This window comes from Gekko japonicus, unplaced genomic scaffold, assembly GCF_001447785.1.
Source record: "Gekko japonicus isolate JY-2015 unplaced genomic scaffold, Gekko_japonicus_V1.1 scaffold4942, whole genome shotgun sequence".
Taxonomy (NCBI): domain Eukaryota; kingdom Metazoa; phylum Chordata; class Lepidosauria; order Squamata; family Gekkonidae; genus Gekko; species Gekko japonicus.
This window is the reverse complement of record NW_015174401.1, coordinates 25,361-41,090: the sequence shown is the minus strand read 5'-3', so window position 1 is coordinate 41,090 and position 15,730 is coordinate 25,361. Positions and strand designations below refer to the sequence as shown.

The window sequence follows — 15,730 nt, the reverse complement described above, 5'->3', positions numbered from 1 at the left end:
GGTTCCTTAGTGGAACAGGCTTCCTCGGGAGGTGGTGGGCTCTCCTTCTTGGGAGGTGTTCAAACAGAAATTGTATGGCCATCTGACAGCAATGCGGATTCTGTGAACTTAGGCAGATCATGAGAAGGGAGGGCAGGAGGGGTTGCATCAGTGCTTAGTTCTCGTGGCCCTTTCTTTGGGGTCAGGAAGCAATTTTTCTCCAGGCCAGTTTGGCCAAGGATCCTGGAGGATTTCTGTCATCTTCTGGGCATGGAGCAGGGGTCACTGGGTGTGTGTGTGTGTGGGGGAGGTATTTGTGAATTCCCTGCATTGTGCAGGGGGTTGGACTAGATGACCCTGGAGGTCCCTTTCAGCTCTCTGATTCTATGATTCAGTGAGTACCCACTCACTGTGAGATTCTGATTCTAAACTACTTTCCCTCAGTGACCCCTTGCTGTACGCCCAGGGTGTATGAGGCCTTGCTTCTTCTTTCGCTCTAGGGCCGCCACGCCTCCGCGGACGAAATCACCGCTTGCGCTTTCAACGCCGTAGAGCTGGACAGGAAATATGGGGACGAGCCCGTGCAGGTTCGCGTGACGATGGGGAAGGAACCCCGGCATTTCCTTGCCATCTTTAAAGGAAATCTGATCATTTATGAGGTAAATCCTCACAAGTCAATGGCGTGAATGAAGACTTTCTGTTCAGTTCCAGGAGAAATGCCTGGAGATTTTGGGGGTGGAGCCTGAGGAGGGCGGGGTTTGTCGAGGGGAGGGGCTTCCGTGTGGTATAATGCCACAGAGTCCACCGTCCGAAGCGGCCATTTTCTCCAGAGGAACTGATCTCTGTTGCCTGGAGATCAGTTATAATAGTGGGAGTTCTCCAATCACCAGTTAGAGGTTATCAGTCCTTCTCTCGCTGCTTCTCAGAGAGCCAGTTTGGTGTAGCGGTTAAGAGCGCGGACTCTAATCTGGGAGAACCGGGTTGGATTCCCCACTCCTCCACGTGCAGCTGCTGGTGTGACCTTGGGTCAGTCACAAGTTCTCTCAAAGCTGTTCTCTCAAGGGCAGTCCTCGAAAGAGCTGAATTCGAGTGGAAATTACGTGTTCAGACAATCACAATTGATTGGGTTGTGTGAGAGGTTTGCACTGCGTCTTTATAAAGCTACGTTACAATCTGACCCAGTTTGAGACGGCCAGTTGAATACAGCCTTCACATTCGGGTTTAGAATCAATAATGTGTTGTCATTCAGGCTGCCAGCTCCGGGTCGGGAAATACCTGGATATTTTGGGGGTGGAGCCTAAAAAGGGTGGGGTTTGGGGTGGGGAGGGACTTCTTTTTTAATTTTTCAAAGCTTTATTGAGATTTATAAGCAATTACATACACAAAGAGCCAGTTACAGTAGACGAATACATAAAAGAACCGTTATAAGTAGAATATTATAACCAAGTGTAAGCAACAAGAACGGTTAAAAAGAAACATATGTAACTTCACATATTAGACTAGTTAATATACAGCATTAATAGCTTCTAAAACCGATTCAAATTTCATTTCGGGATGCTAAATATTCTAAAACTGGGAACCGTACTTTTAACAAACCTCGAAGAGTAAGGTTCAGTTTCTCCTTGTACTAAAGAGTCTGATAATTTATCCATTATACAGTATTCTTGGATTTTTAAGAGCCACTCAGAGATTGTAGGACGTTTGTCATTTCCCCGAAATTTGGCAATGACCACCCTTGCAGCTGAACAAAGTATCTCTATTAGGTCAGAGGCAGGTAAGTATCTATTATCATCAGGCCACCGATTTAGTGATAGAAATTACATTTCCATTGGTATTTCGAGATGAGTTATTTCATGTATATGTTTAATAGATTTCCAAAAGTTTAGTATGCAGTCCTACCGACAATGCTTGTATGACCCTATTTGTTTGCATCCTCTCCAACATAGTGGGGGAACGTCTTCTAGGGCATAATTAGTTTTTTTGAGGGGTTAGAGACCACCTTGCAATCACTTTGAAAAATTGGGTGCGGACCTGTGTTCCCTCTAAGCTGAGTTAGCGTGAACTGGCTCAAGGTTTTTTAGCCTCTGGCTCACACATTTTTTGTCTCCGCTCAGGAAGGGAGGGCTCCAGAGCAAACTAATTGATGCAGTACCTGAATCACTCGCTCACCACTTTAATGCCAGTAGCTCACAAAGTAGAATTCTTGCTCACAGGACTCCACGGCTTAGAGGGAGCTGCAGACAGATATGCTTTTGGCACGAAATATACGAGAGTTCCATATCTTCCTCCATTGGTCTGGAGAGAGTGGTTTGATACAATCTTTATTCCAGTAGGTAGTATATGTTGGCAGGTTATCATTACTGGGGGAGGGACTTCAAGGGGGTATAATGCCAAAGTGGCCATTTTCCCCCAAGGGGAGCTGATCTCTCTTGCCTGGAGCTCAGTTGGTATAGTAGGGGCTGATCTCCAATCACCACCAGTGTTCCCTCTAAGCTGAGTTAGCGTGAGCTAGCTCACAGTTTTTTAGCCTCCGGCTCACACGTTTTTGTCTTAGCTCAGGAAGGAAGGCTCCAGAGCAAACTAATTTATGCAGCAGCCAAATCGCTCGCTCACAACTTAATGCCAGTAGCTCACAGAGTAGAATTTTTTGCTCACAAGACTCCACGGCTTAGAGGGAGCATTGAATTCACCACCTACAGGTTGGCACCCCTACTTGGGAGATTCCTGGTAATTTGGAGGGGCAGCAGACTGGGGAGGGCAGGACTGAGGGAAGGGAAGGATCACATCAAGGTATAATGCCACACAGTCCACCCCACAAAGTGGCCATTTTTCTCCAGGGGAACTGATCTCTGTCGTCTGGAGAGCAGCTGTAATTCCCAGGGATCTCCAGGCCCCACCTGGAGGTTGGCTACCCTGTCTGTCATCCAGCTTCAGGCATCCTTTTGCTCTTCCAGGGAGGCACAAGCCGGGCCCAGAAGAGTGAACCGGAGCCCGCCGTCCGTCTCTTCCAAGTCAGAGGTTCGGGGGAATTCAACACTAAAACCATCGAGGTCCCGGCCCGGGCCTCCTCTCTCAACTCCAATGACGTCTTCCTTCTCAAGACCAACCAAGTCTGCTATCTGTGGTGTGGAAAGGTAAATTAAAAAAAAATGTTCAAGGTATACACATTCTAGACATCTGTCCTCCCGCTCGACACGCCAAGCAGCAATGCGGCGATATCTCAGAAATATATATAAAAACAGGACAGGATTGTGCAAATGGTGACTTCAGTTCAAAGCAAACAAACCAAGATTTCATCCTGAGGGCTGACTGACTCAAATGTCAGGGTCCCATGAAGGTGGACCTCCTGGTGGCACCTGGGGTTTGGCCACTGTGTGAGACAGAGTGTTGGACTGGATGGGCCATTGGCCTGATCCAACGTGGCTTCTCTTATGTTCTTAAAAAGGTAAAGGTTCCCTTGCTCGAAAGCCAGTCGAATCCGGCTCTAGGGTTGCGGTGCTCATCTCCGTTTCAAAGCCGAAGAGCCAGCGCTGTCCAAAGACGTTTCCGTGGTCATGCGGCCAGCATGACTAAACACCAAGGCGCACGGAACGCTGTTACCTTCCCACCGAAGTGGTCCCTATTTATCGACTTGCAATTTCTTGCTTTCGAACTGCTAGGTTGGCAGGAGCTGGAACTAGAGACGGGAGCTCACTCCGTCATGCGGCACACTCAGGTCTCGAACTGCTGAACTACCGACCTTCCATAGCCTGCAGTTCAGCGTCTTAACCACTTGAGCCACCGCAGCTCCCTTATGTTCTTATGAGGAAGCTTTGACCTCCTTGCTTTTCTGGTGGGTCTTCCAGGGCAACTGGTTGACCACTGATGGAAACGGGATACAGGACCAGCAAGGTTGAAAGGAAGACTATAAATAATGTCAATCCCACAAGTTTTTTTTTCCCCCTTTCTTCGCACTGACTTGTGACGGTTTCATGTTGCACCCCCAGGGTTGCAGCGGGGACGAGCGAGAGATGGCCAAGACCGTGGCCGACATTGTCTCCAAGCGGGACAAGCAGACCATTCTGGAGGGCCAGGAGCCAGCGGACTTCTGGTTGGCTCTCGGAGGCAAAGCCCCATACGCCAGCGACAAGAGGTGAGATTGGAGGGCGGTAGAAAGGGGCTGTGGCTCAGTGGTTGAGCATCTGCTCAGCGTGTAGAAGTTCCCCGACATCTCCAGTTAAAAGACCAGATAGCAGGGTGATGTGAAAGACCTCACCCTGGAGAGCCAGTGTCAGTTTCAGTATAAAAAAAACAATACAAGGAACCACAGCGTTTGGGAGACTAAAGATACAAAACACAGTGTGCATACAAAATATACAAACTATAATAAAGGTTTTAATAAACTATACCCCGTGTGATTCGATATCTATAAAATTCTATTCTAGTTTCTATCTGTAGGATCCACCGCGTGGCTCCCCTATACCATAAATCTCATGTCACATCAAAAGTCTCTAGTTTAAGCTTAAATATACAAGACCTCAGTAATTTCAACAACAACAGGAACGTCTGAATTCACAACATATACAATTCAACAAGTAAATTCAGTAGGAAAGTCCAATGCAGTACATCAGGTCAGTTGACTCCAATCTTACAGGTGAAAATTCAACAGTTAAGTTCAACGGGAGAATCCAGTGTAGTGTATCAGGTAGGTTAACTCTGATTAATGTTAGGCCCTTGTCTATATTGAGTAACTGTACATCGCTTTGAGCCCACTGGAGAAAGCGATTAATAAATGGAGGGGGGGAAATTACGATGTCTTTTTTTTAGCTTCTCTCCGCTGAATTGCCAGTTTCACTTCTGGCTTTAATTTTTGGCTTAACAGGTAATCCGGTAGCCCCTGTTTCCAGCCATGCGTCTTCAGAGGGCGTACAAATCGATATTATTTCAAACTGAAAAGCCTCAGATCGATATTATGTCAAACAGTGTTCTTCTCAGTCAGGTTCTCATGAATGACTTCTCTACCTTAGGAAGAAAAACTCTTAAGCTACTAACTGTGCTTTCCGATAGTGTGTTTTGTATCTTTAGTCTCGGTATAAGGCAGCATCCTGTGGTCAAGGGTTCGTGTTGTCGATGCATACGGAGAGACAGGCAGAGTATTCGTGGTTACAATGTAAAAATCCCCTAGGAGCATCTTCCCACCCCCCTTTCCTTGCCTCTGGCAATCCGCTAGCGCACCAAAGGTGGAGGACCACTAACAGCCCTGTCTGGGCATGACCCTAATCAAAGCCCCCCCCTCCCTATTTTGCAGTTTAAAAAATGCTCTGGAAAAAACATCTTGTCTAGTCTGATCTTGAAGAAGCACAAATCCGTCTCTCTTTAAAAAAAAAAAATTGCTCTAAATCAGTGTTTACTCTAAGCTGAATTAGTGTGAGCCAGCTCACAGTTTTTTAGCCTCCGGCTCACACATTTTTGTCTCCGCTCAGGAAGGATGGCTCCCGAGCAAACTAGTTTATGCAGCTCGCTCACCACTTTAATGCCAAGTAGCTCACAAAGTAGAATTTTTGGCTCACAAGACTCCGCAGCTTAGAGGGAGCATTGCTCTGAATATATTATCTAGAACTGCGGGCAGTTGCAAAACCAAGCCGCTCGCTTCCTTTTCTGATTTTCTGTAGCGCCGTTACCCAGTTTTTGAGACAACGTTGATGGGTTTGGAACATTTAATTTTATTTTATGATTTCTCTATGCTCGTTTTTCCCCAAAAGGATAATTTTATTTATTTATTTTATTTTATTATTCGTATTTATACCCCACCCTCCCAGCGAACCGGCTCAGGGCGGCTTACAGAAGTCGGTACGATATCAGCATAAAGCTTTGAAAACATTTAATGACAAAATTTGGTACAAACGTTGCCATTAAAACTGACGCCTGGTTTTTGGCATCCGCTGAAGAACATTAGATTAAATTTTAATCTGCTTTTAATGTATTATTGATGTATTTTTAAAATTTTGGAATATCGTAAAGTTCTTCTTCTTCTTCTTCTTCTTCTTCTTCTTCTTCTTCTTCTTCTTCTTCTTCTTCTTCTTCTTCTTCTTCTTCTTCTTCTTCTTCTTCTTCTGTATGACTAAGGGCCGTAACAGTAAACTGAGCTGAACTGGCATCCTCTGAATATAAGGGTTGAAAATGGTAAGAAAGACAGAAAAGTGAGAATTTTCCCAGAGAGATCAAAGAACAGAGAATGCTTTTCTTAGTCATGCATGAAAATGAAGAGGTGAAAAACACCCATTCGTAGATCTCTGGTTTTCCCGGTGCCGTTTGGAAGGAATATAATTCTCCCGCCTTCCTTCCTGTCCAATGGTCCAGGTTCCAAGACCCGGCCTCCCACTACCAGCCCCGCTTGTTTGAGTGCTCTAATCAGACAGGGCGGTTCATTATGACAGAGATTGTGGATTTCTGCCAGGATGACTTGGACGAAGATGATGTCATGCTGCTAGACACTTGGGAAGAGGTGAGCGAACCCTTTGCGGAGGAATTCTCTATGCCCACTCTTTCGTCGGGCACAAAATTTGCAGGGAGGGAGTGTGGCTCAGTGGCAGAGCCTTTTGCTTTGCATGCAGAAGGTCCCAGGTTAAGTTCCCTCCATTAAGTTCTGTCCCTGATGTGCAGTTTCAACACAAAGTGACGCTACCACCTAGTGGTGAAGCTGTTACATTGCTTTTGCTGCCTTCCCTGGCTCTTGGTAAACCAACATGGTACCTCCTTTCTCTCCGATCTCCCATTTCGGTTTAGATTTTCCTTTGGATCGGCAAGGCTGCCAACGACTACGAAAAGAACGAATCCGTTCCTTCGACCAAGGAGTACCTGAAGACCCACCCGGCGGGAAGAGATTTGGCGACACCCATCATCATGGTCAAGCAAGGTCATGAGCCGCTCAACTTCACGGGCTGGTTCGCTGCCTGGGATCCGTACAAGTGGAGCGTGAGTAGCCACGGTGCTTGTCACTGCTTGGAGAACGGCCCAGGTTCGGCGGCAAAGCTCCTGCTTTTGACGCAGCAGTTCCCTGGCCTCTCCAGTCAAAAGAATCTCTTGAGCAGGGCTTGCAAAGGAGTCTTTCCAGGGAGATGGTCACTCTCCCTACCGTCCCCAATCCCGAAAGCAGCAAACTTCACCTGTTCGTCAGGCGTTAGAAGTACTCTGTGATTTTGCGAATGGATGAGCATAAATCTGACAGTGAAATTCACAGCGAAATTCGCTCGAAAACTCGAGGAAGAACATTTTATTCTTCCAGGACATTCAATTGCTGACTTAAGAGACTCTGGAGTGTGTGTGTGTGTGTGAGAGAGAGGACTGTCAGTCAGCTGTGAATTAATAGCGCTTTCCACCGTCACTGAAGTGGTTGGGATAAGGATGCTGGGGAGGGCAAGAAGTTTCTATGTGAGATTTCCAGGACCGTGGATTCTCCGAGATTTTCCCCCTCACAAATCTGATAGTTGCTTTCTTTCAGGACGGCAAGTCCTATGAGGAGCTGAAGAGCAGCTTGGGAGACGTGTCGGCCATTTCAGAGATCACCGTGGTGAGTGGCCCTCCGCGTGTGGAAATCACGCCGTCCGCCACGCTCAGAGAGGGCTTCCCTTTCTTTATGCATTTCGGTTTTCCCTCGTTTTCAGACGATGCCAATTTTCAGAATCCCAAAAGCGCCCCAATTTCAGCAAGCTTGGGGGGACTCTTGTGTTACCCTTTTGACATACACACATGTGTGACCATTTGAAATTGTAACACTGGGTTTGGATAAAGGTCCCTGTGGCCACGGCTCTGTAAAAACAGTTGTTAGAATTTAATTCCAACAACAAGCAGGAGATGTCTTTAAGAAGAGGAAGAGGAAGAAGAGATTGGATTTATACCCCACCATTCACTCAGAGCGGCTTACAATCTCCTTTCCCTTCCCTTCCCCACAACAGACACCCTGGGAGGTGGGTGGATGGCTAAGAGAGCTCTGAGAGAAACTGCTCTTGAGAGAACAGCTCTGAAAGGACTTGTGTCCAATGTTCCCTCTAAGCTGGGGAGTCTTGAGAGCAAAAATTCTACTTTGTGAGCTACTGGCATTAAAGTTGTGAGTGAGTGATTTGGCTGCTGCATGAATTAGTTTGCTCTGGAGCCCTCCTTCCTGAGTTAAGACAACAGTGTGTGAGCCGGAGGCTAAAAAACGGTGAGCTAGCTCACACTAACTCAGCTTAGAGGGAACACTGCTTGTGACTGACCCAGCAGCTGCATGTGGAGGAGTGGGGAATCGAACCCGGTCCTCCCAGATTAGAGTCCGCACTCATAACCCCTACACCAAACTGACTTAAAGCCCTATATGTTGGCAGAGTTTAAATGTGCAGAGAAATGGAGCACCATCTGTTTAAAGAAAGTAACTCGGTTTACTAAAGAAGAAGAAAAAACTCTGATAGAACAGAGGAGAGGGAGAGAGGCTTAACTAACCGACTAACTGCTAGTAGAGACAGAACAGAGGGGGAGGTATGAGTTGAAGCAGGAAGTCTCCAAAGAGCCAAACAGTGAAAAAAAGCTAAAGCTATTTATTTATGTGTATCATTTGTAAGCTCCTTTTGACCCCAACGGGGACTTAAAGTGGCTTATCACATCTCCTCCATTTCATCCTCACAACAACCCAGTGAGGTAGGTTAGGCTGTGTGTGTGTGTGTGACTGGCTGCAGGCTGGGTCTTGTGACATTGCAGACTGTAGGTTTGGTGTTTGATTCCACCAGTTTGGTGTCTGAGGGCCAGTTTGGTGTTGTGGTTAAGAGCGGCGGACTCTAATCCAGGAGAACCGGGTTTGATTCCCCACTCCTCCTCCACATGCAGCCAGCTGGGTGACCTTGGGCCAGTCACACGTTCTCTCAGAGCTGTTCTCTCAATAGCAGTTCTCTCAGAGCTCTCTCAGCCCCACCTACCACATAGGGCAGTGATGGCGAACCTTTGAGAGACCGAGTGCCCAAACTGCGACCCAAAACCCACTTATTTATCGCAAAGTGCCAACACGGCGATTTGACCTGAATACTGATGTCTTACTTTAGAAAAAACAACTCATATATTAACTTAAGATGATCCAAACAAAGTAAGGAAAGCAATCCCAAATGCTTTCATTTACTTAAAATTATTTGGCAGAGAATTCGACACTTTAATGATGGTCTGGGCCTGGCTGGGGCGATGGCACATGTGCCCACAGAGAGGGCTCTGAATGCCACCTCTAACACCCGTGTCATAGGTTCGCCACCACTGACATAGGGTGTCTGTTGTGGGGAGAGGAAGGGAAGGAGATTGAAAGCCGCTCTGAGACTCTGAATGAAGGGCAGGGTATAAATCCAACTCCTACTCCTCTTCTTCATCTTCTTCGTGTTATGGTTTGGTGAGGGGTTGCTTGCTTTGCACAACCCACTCCACCGTTCTCCCACACACACACACACACACTTGAAACCTCCTTACTAGGTATCTTTGCTCTGTGGAGCAGAAAATGAGAGAGCCAAACTTTGTTGGTTGCTCGGCAACAGCCGGCCAAAATCTGTGGACCTCTGAACATGACGATGGACCTCTGCTCCGTACGCTTACCTAATTCCCTTTTGAAGCTGTCCATGCTTGTAGCCGCCACCACTTCCTGTGGCAGTGAATTCCATGTGTGAATCACTCTTTGGGTGAAGAAGGACTTCCTTTTATCCATTCTAACCCGACCGCTCAGCAATTTCATGGAGTGCCCACGAGTTCTTGTATTGTGAGAAAGGGAGAAAAAGACCTCTTTTTCTACCTGCTCTTTCCCATGCATAATCTTATAAACCTCCTTGTATGTGATTGTTCCCCCCTCCCCGTGTCTAAAACGTCCCCACATTTCAAAGGCTTTCCTTTTAATTCGGCAGGACCTTAAAAATGCCAACTTGAATAGCAAAAAAGCCAACAGCAAGTCGACGCCCAAACAGACTCCTGATTCAGCCGGTTCAGGGTTCGGGCAGAGTCCGCAGACACACCAACCCCTCGCCAACAGCAACAGCAGCGGCAGCATCAGTTGCAACAACAACGGCAACCCTTTGCCAGAGCCTCTTGGGAACGGCGCTTTCCCCCGAGAGCTGCTGATCAACAAGACGATGGACGACCTGCCGGAAGGTGTGGACCCCTCCAAGAAAGAGGTAAAGGGGGTTCCTCTGCACGCTTGCTTGTGGTGACGGAGCTTGCAGAGAAGTTGAATTCTCGGGAGGCCTTTTAGTTGTTCTTTCGACCCAGCGCTGAAACTTTATCTTTAGAGCACTCGTTGAGCAGATTATTGTGGGTTAACAGCTTGAATGTTCATTTTGGATGGGAGGGCTTTTTCAGTAGGGAGAGATAACTGTGACAGGTAGTTTGTGGGCTCTCCCATACTCTCATTTCCGTCACGTGTGTCTCTCTGTGGCATTGGGTTGTTATTTTCTTTTCCCTGCATGTTTTGCTCCCTCCCATGGTTGACTCGAGATTGCATCGTTGTATGTCCGGCATCTCTACCCTGTTGAACTGCGGGTTTTTATGCTGGACATACAGCGATGTAATATTGAATCGTCCACTAGAGGGAGCAAAACATGTATGGAAAAGCACCCCCCTTGAAGCAATAGGGACACACAAGCACTGAAAATGAGAATGCAGAAGAGCCCTGTGTTATCTTGATGAATTAGGCAACAAGCAAAAAAAAAAGGCTTCCATGGATATGCATGCAATACATTTAAATTTTTTGATGGCGGGATTGTGGGGCTGAGCCAGTGTTGGTATGCATGTGTGTCCTTTTCACTGTGCAGCTCGGAGATAGCTGCTCTCACCCCTTGGCCAAGGGACATCTAGAGAGAGCAGCTTTTATTGTTGCCTTCATCTGCCTTCATGCCCACTTTGGGCAAGGCCTTTTATTCCTTCCTCCCAGGCTCCACCCTCTACTCCTCTGCTGGTGTAAGTTTTCCCTCCAAATCCCCTCTTAGCCAATCACAGGGTCCAGAGGTCACCTGGGAAATGTAGGCTCTAATAGCTACACTAATACAGACTTCCCTGGAGCCACTAGGCCGCCTTAGAGCCTGTAGACCGCACCACTATAGGCCCAGGATCATGACAAGTGGCGTCAGGTCACAGGTGACTTCTGGTGACGCCAGCAAGTGGCTTCCAAGGCAAGGGAGAAGTGGAGGTGGTTGGCCACTACCTTCCTCTGCAGAGCCTTCCCTGGTGACCTTTCATCCAAGACTTCTGGTGATCTCAGCAAGGGGCTTTCAAGGCAACTGAGAAGCAAAGGTGGTTTGCCATAACCTTTCTCTGCAGAGTCTTTCTTGGTGGTATACCTTTCAAGTGTTATGGTGATCCTAGAAAGGGGTCTCCAAAGCAAGGGAGAAGCAGAGGTGGCTGGCCATGGCCTTCCTCTGCAGAGCCTTCCTTGGTGGTCTCCCATCCAAGACTTATGGGAACCCCAGCAAGGGGCTTTCGAGGCAAGTGAGAAGCAGAGGTGGTTGGCCATGGCCTTCCTCTGCAGAGCCTTCCTTGGTGGTCTCCCATCCAAGACTTATGGTGACCCCAGCAAGGGGCTTTTGAGGCAAGTGAGAAGCAGAGGTGGTTGGCCATGTCCTTCCTCTGCAGAGCCTTCCTTGGTGTCCCATCCAACCCTGTTGAGCTTTTGATGGGATCAAGCTATTCCTTCCTTCCTTCCTTCCTTCCTTCCTTCCTTCCTTCCTTCCTTCCTTCCTTCCTTCCTTAATAATAGGACAGCCCATTTGCAATGGAAACTGACTCTGCATATGTCTGGTGTCAGTGTGTATATGCTGATTCCGGAACCGTCCCCCCAAAGTTGCAATTCTGAGATTAGCCAATGCACTTGAATGTCTCTCACTCTCCTCCACCTTTATGAAAAAAAAACCCCATCTCTTTTCACAGTTCTACCTGACTGATGCAGATTTCTGCGACATCTTTGGGAAACCCAAGAACGAGTTCTACCAGATGCCCAAATGGAAGCAGCAGAACGAAAAGAAGCAACATGGACTCTTTTGAGCCAAAGACCACGGCGACCGCTTGGAACTCGTTTCGGGTGGAGCCCGGCGGGGGCGGAAGGGATCGTTGCCGGTTTGGAAGGCAACTGAGTTCCCTCCCCAGACAAGGAAATGACTTTGAGAATAATACCCCTGGAATCAGTGCTGTTAAAAAGCTTGGCAGAATCCCATTCCTTTCCCCGCCCCCTACTGAAAAACGGCAACTTGATTTCCTCCGAGGTCCATATTATTTATATCCGTGCCAGGGGATTAAGGGAGATTTCGTTACTTTGGGAGGTCTTGGAAATCCAGCGTGAGGATTCGAAGGCCAGCTGTGTTAAGAACATAAGAACATAAGAGATGCCAATGTTGGATCAGGCCAATGGCCCATCCAGTCCAACACTCTGTATCACACAGTGGCCAGAAATACCAGGTGCCATCAGGAGGTCCACCAGTGGGGCCTCCGGGGGCAGTGAAAACTGCCCCCCGTTTACCCCCCCCCCCAAGCACCAAGATGACAGAGCATCACTTGCCCCAGAGCCCCTATCTATACCTTGTGGCTAATAGCCACTGATGGACCTCTGCTCCATATGCTTATCTAATTCCCTTTTGAAGCCGTCCATGCTTGTAGCCACCACCACTTCCTGTGGCAGTGAATTCCATGTGTGAATCACTCTTTGGGTGAAGAAGTACTTCCTTTTATCCGTTCTAACCCGACCGCTCAGCAATTTCATGGAGTGCCCACGAGTCCTTGTATTGTGAGAAAGGGGAAAAAGTTCCTCTTTCTCTACCTGCTCTTTCCCATGCATCATCTTATAAACCTCGATCATGTCAACCCTCGGCCGTCGTTTCTCCAAGCTAAAGAGCCCCAAACTCTTTAACCTTTCCTCATAGGGAAAGTGTTCCAACCCCTTTATCATTCGAGTTGCCCTTTTCTGCACTTTTTCCAAAGCTATAATATCCCTTTTAAGGTGTGGTGACCAGAACTGCACACAGAATTGCACACAGTATTGTGTGTTGGAGGGTGGTGGATCGGGTTGCCATCTCCGGGTTGGGAAGTACCTGGAGATTTTGGGGGCGGAGCCTGAGGAGGGCGGGGTTTTGGAGGGGAGGGACTTCAGTGGGGTAGAATGCCGTAGAGCCCACCTTCGAAAGTACCCGTTTTCTCCAGGGGGACTGATCTCAGTTGGAGATCAGTTCTGACCGCAGGAGGTCTCCAGCCACCGCCTGGAGGTTGGCAACCCTTGCAGCGAACGGCTTGTGGGTAGGGCCCTGGGGCGAACGCTGGACCCTCTAGCAGTTTGGGAAGGGAACAGAAATCCCTAATTCAGTCCTGCAGGCAAGAGGATCATAGAATCATAGAGCTGGAAGGGACCTCCAAGGTCATCTAGCCCAACCCCCCTTCAAAATTCAGGACATTCACAAATACCTCCCCCCCCACACACCCCCAGTGACCCCTACTCCATGCCTTCCCTCTGGCTGCCTGGGAGGGAATGGCCGAGTCCTTTAAAAGGGTTGCTGGCTCTGAGTTGGGAAATACCTGGAGATTTTTTTTTGGGCGGGGGGGTAGAGCCTGGTTGGGGCTCGGGGAGATCCTCAGCAGGGTGTAACACCATAGAGTCCGCCCTCCAAGGCAGCCGTTTCCTCCAGGGCAGCTGATCTTTGTCACCCGGAGATCACTGGTAACATTGGGAGATCTCCAGGTCCCACCTGGAGGCTGGCAACCCTCCAGGCCACAGACACGAGTTCTGCGGGAGAAAACGGCAGGATGGGACTCAGTGGCCTTCTATCTCACGGAGGCTCCTCTCTTCCCTCTCCAAACTGCACCTTTCCCAAACTCCACCCTCAGACCTCCAGGAATATCCCAAGCCAGAGTTGGCAACGCTAGGAAGGGAGGGGGTGTTTTGCATCTTTCCTGCAGGGTCTCTCCCCTTCCGCTTGCACATCCTGAGAGGCGAGAGCCAGTTTGGTGTAGTGGCTAAGAGCAGCGGACTCTGATCTGGAGGACCGGGTTCGATTTCCCACTCCTCCACATGCAGCCAGCTGGGTGACCTTGGGTCAGTCACAAGTTCTCCCAGAGCTCTCACAGCATAAAAAAATAAGTCTAGCTCACCACTAAAAGAGCTAGAACTTAAGGCTGCCAGACAGTCTTTGGACCTCCTGGCTATACTACACACGCTGCCATACGATAATTAAGTAATTAATCCTGAGAGGCCATGTCCCCCCCCCCTCCATTTCTCAATCTAGCTCCATACTGGGGCAAGAAGTATGAATCTCCCTAATTCAAATCTGTTTAGATAACATTGTTCTATTTTCTCAGCTACAGTCTTTCTCCATAACATTAAGAGCATAAGAACATCAGAAGAGCCCTGCTGGATCAGACCAGAGGTCCATCTAGCCTAACGTCCTGTCTCACACAGTGGCCAACCAGTTCCTCTAAAAGGCCAACTATAGGGCACAGAGGCCAAGGCCTTCGTAAGAAGAGCCCTGCTGGATCCAACCAGTGGTCCATCTAGTCCAGCATCCTGTCTTACACAGTGACCAACCAGTTCCTCTGGAGGGCCAACAGCAGGGCACAAAGGCCGAGGCCTTCCCCTGATCAGAACATCAGAAGAATCCTGCTGGATCAGACCAGTAGTCCATCTAGTCCAGCATCCCATCTCACACAGTGGCCAACCAGTTCCTCTGGACAGCCAACAACAGAGATGCTGAGGCCTTCATAAGAAGAGCCCTGCTGGATCAGACCAGTGGTCCATCTAGTCCAGCCTCCTGTCTCACACAGTGACCAACCAGTTCCTCTGGACAGCCAACAACAGAGCAGAGAGGCTGAGGCCTTCATAAGAAGAGCCCTGCAGGATCAGACCAGTGAGGGTCCATCTAGTCCAGCATCCCGTCTCACACAGTGGCCAACCAGTTCCTGTGAAGGGCAAACAACAGTGCAGAGAGGCCGAGGCCTTCCCCTGATAAGAACATCCAGAAAAGCCCTGCTGGATCAGACCGATGGTCCATCTATTCCAGCACCCTGTCTCACACAGTGGCCAACCAGTTCCTCTGGAGGGCCAACAACAGGGCAGAGAGGCCAAGGCCTTTGTAAGAAGAGCCCTGCTGGATCCGACCAGTGGTCCACCTAGTCCAGCATCCTGTCTCACACAGTGGCCAGCCAGTTCCTCTGGACAGCCAACAGGGCATAGAGGCCGAGGCCTCCCCCTGGTGTTGCCTCGTGGCTCTGGGATTCAGCAGTAGAGTGCCTCTGAACATGGAGGTTCCCCTCAGTCATTCGCCATGGCGAGTAGCCACTGATAGACTTATCCTCCATGGATCTCTCTAACCCACTTTTAAAGCTGTTTATGCCCTGCGGTCATCACTACATCCTCTGGCAGCAAATTCCACATTCCCAGTTATTGGTACTGTTAGATTGAGGCAGCTGGTTCATTTTGGGTTTAAAGCCGCTGAGGTGAGGCACAGCTTACAGGAGACCATGGCCCGGTTCCTCTTCAGAAGGGGCCGCGATCCTTTACTTGTCTGATCCCGGAAGGGAAGAAACCAGTGTGTGTGCTCTAGAAGTAAATTTGTCTCTGCTGGGCAGGCCTAGGTGACTTTGGGCGATTTCTCACTAGAGCTGCCCAGCTGCCGTTTGCCCCGACACAAACATGTCAATTTCACTCCCGAAGCTCCGGGGCTGCATTTTGACTCGCGGCTTCACCCGATTTCCTCCGCAGTGAGGATCATGAAACTGCGGAGGAAATCAGGTGAAGCCGCAG

At 48.8% G+C, this 15,730-nt stretch overlaps 1 protein-coding gene across 1 annotated transcript in view; it reads left to right on the top strand.

Annotated features, from left to right (window-relative positions):
- Window positions 1-12,354, top strand: part of LOC107121464 (villin-1-like) — a gene marked incomplete at its 5' end in the record, with an annotated part of 36,494 nt that extends 24,140 nt beyond the window's left edge. The window contains 8 exons of the mRNA XM_015424372.1: window positions 480-638; window positions 2,934-3,113; window positions 3,966-4,111; window positions 6,319-6,463; window positions 6,745-6,933; window positions 7,460-7,528; window positions 9,864-10,130; window positions 11,878-12,354. Coding sequence (XP_015279858.1) covers window positions 480-638; window positions 2,934-3,113; window positions 3,966-4,111; window positions 6,319-6,463; window positions 6,745-6,933; window positions 7,460-7,528; window positions 9,864-10,130; window positions 11,878-11,991 — 1,269 coding nt within the window. The remainder of the gene's footprint in view (window positions 1-479; window positions 639-2,933; window positions 3,114-3,965; window positions 4,112-6,318; window positions 6,464-6,744; window positions 6,934-7,459; window positions 7,529-9,863; window positions 10,131-11,877) is intronic.
- Window positions 12,355-15,730: the final 3,376 nt, after the last annotated feature.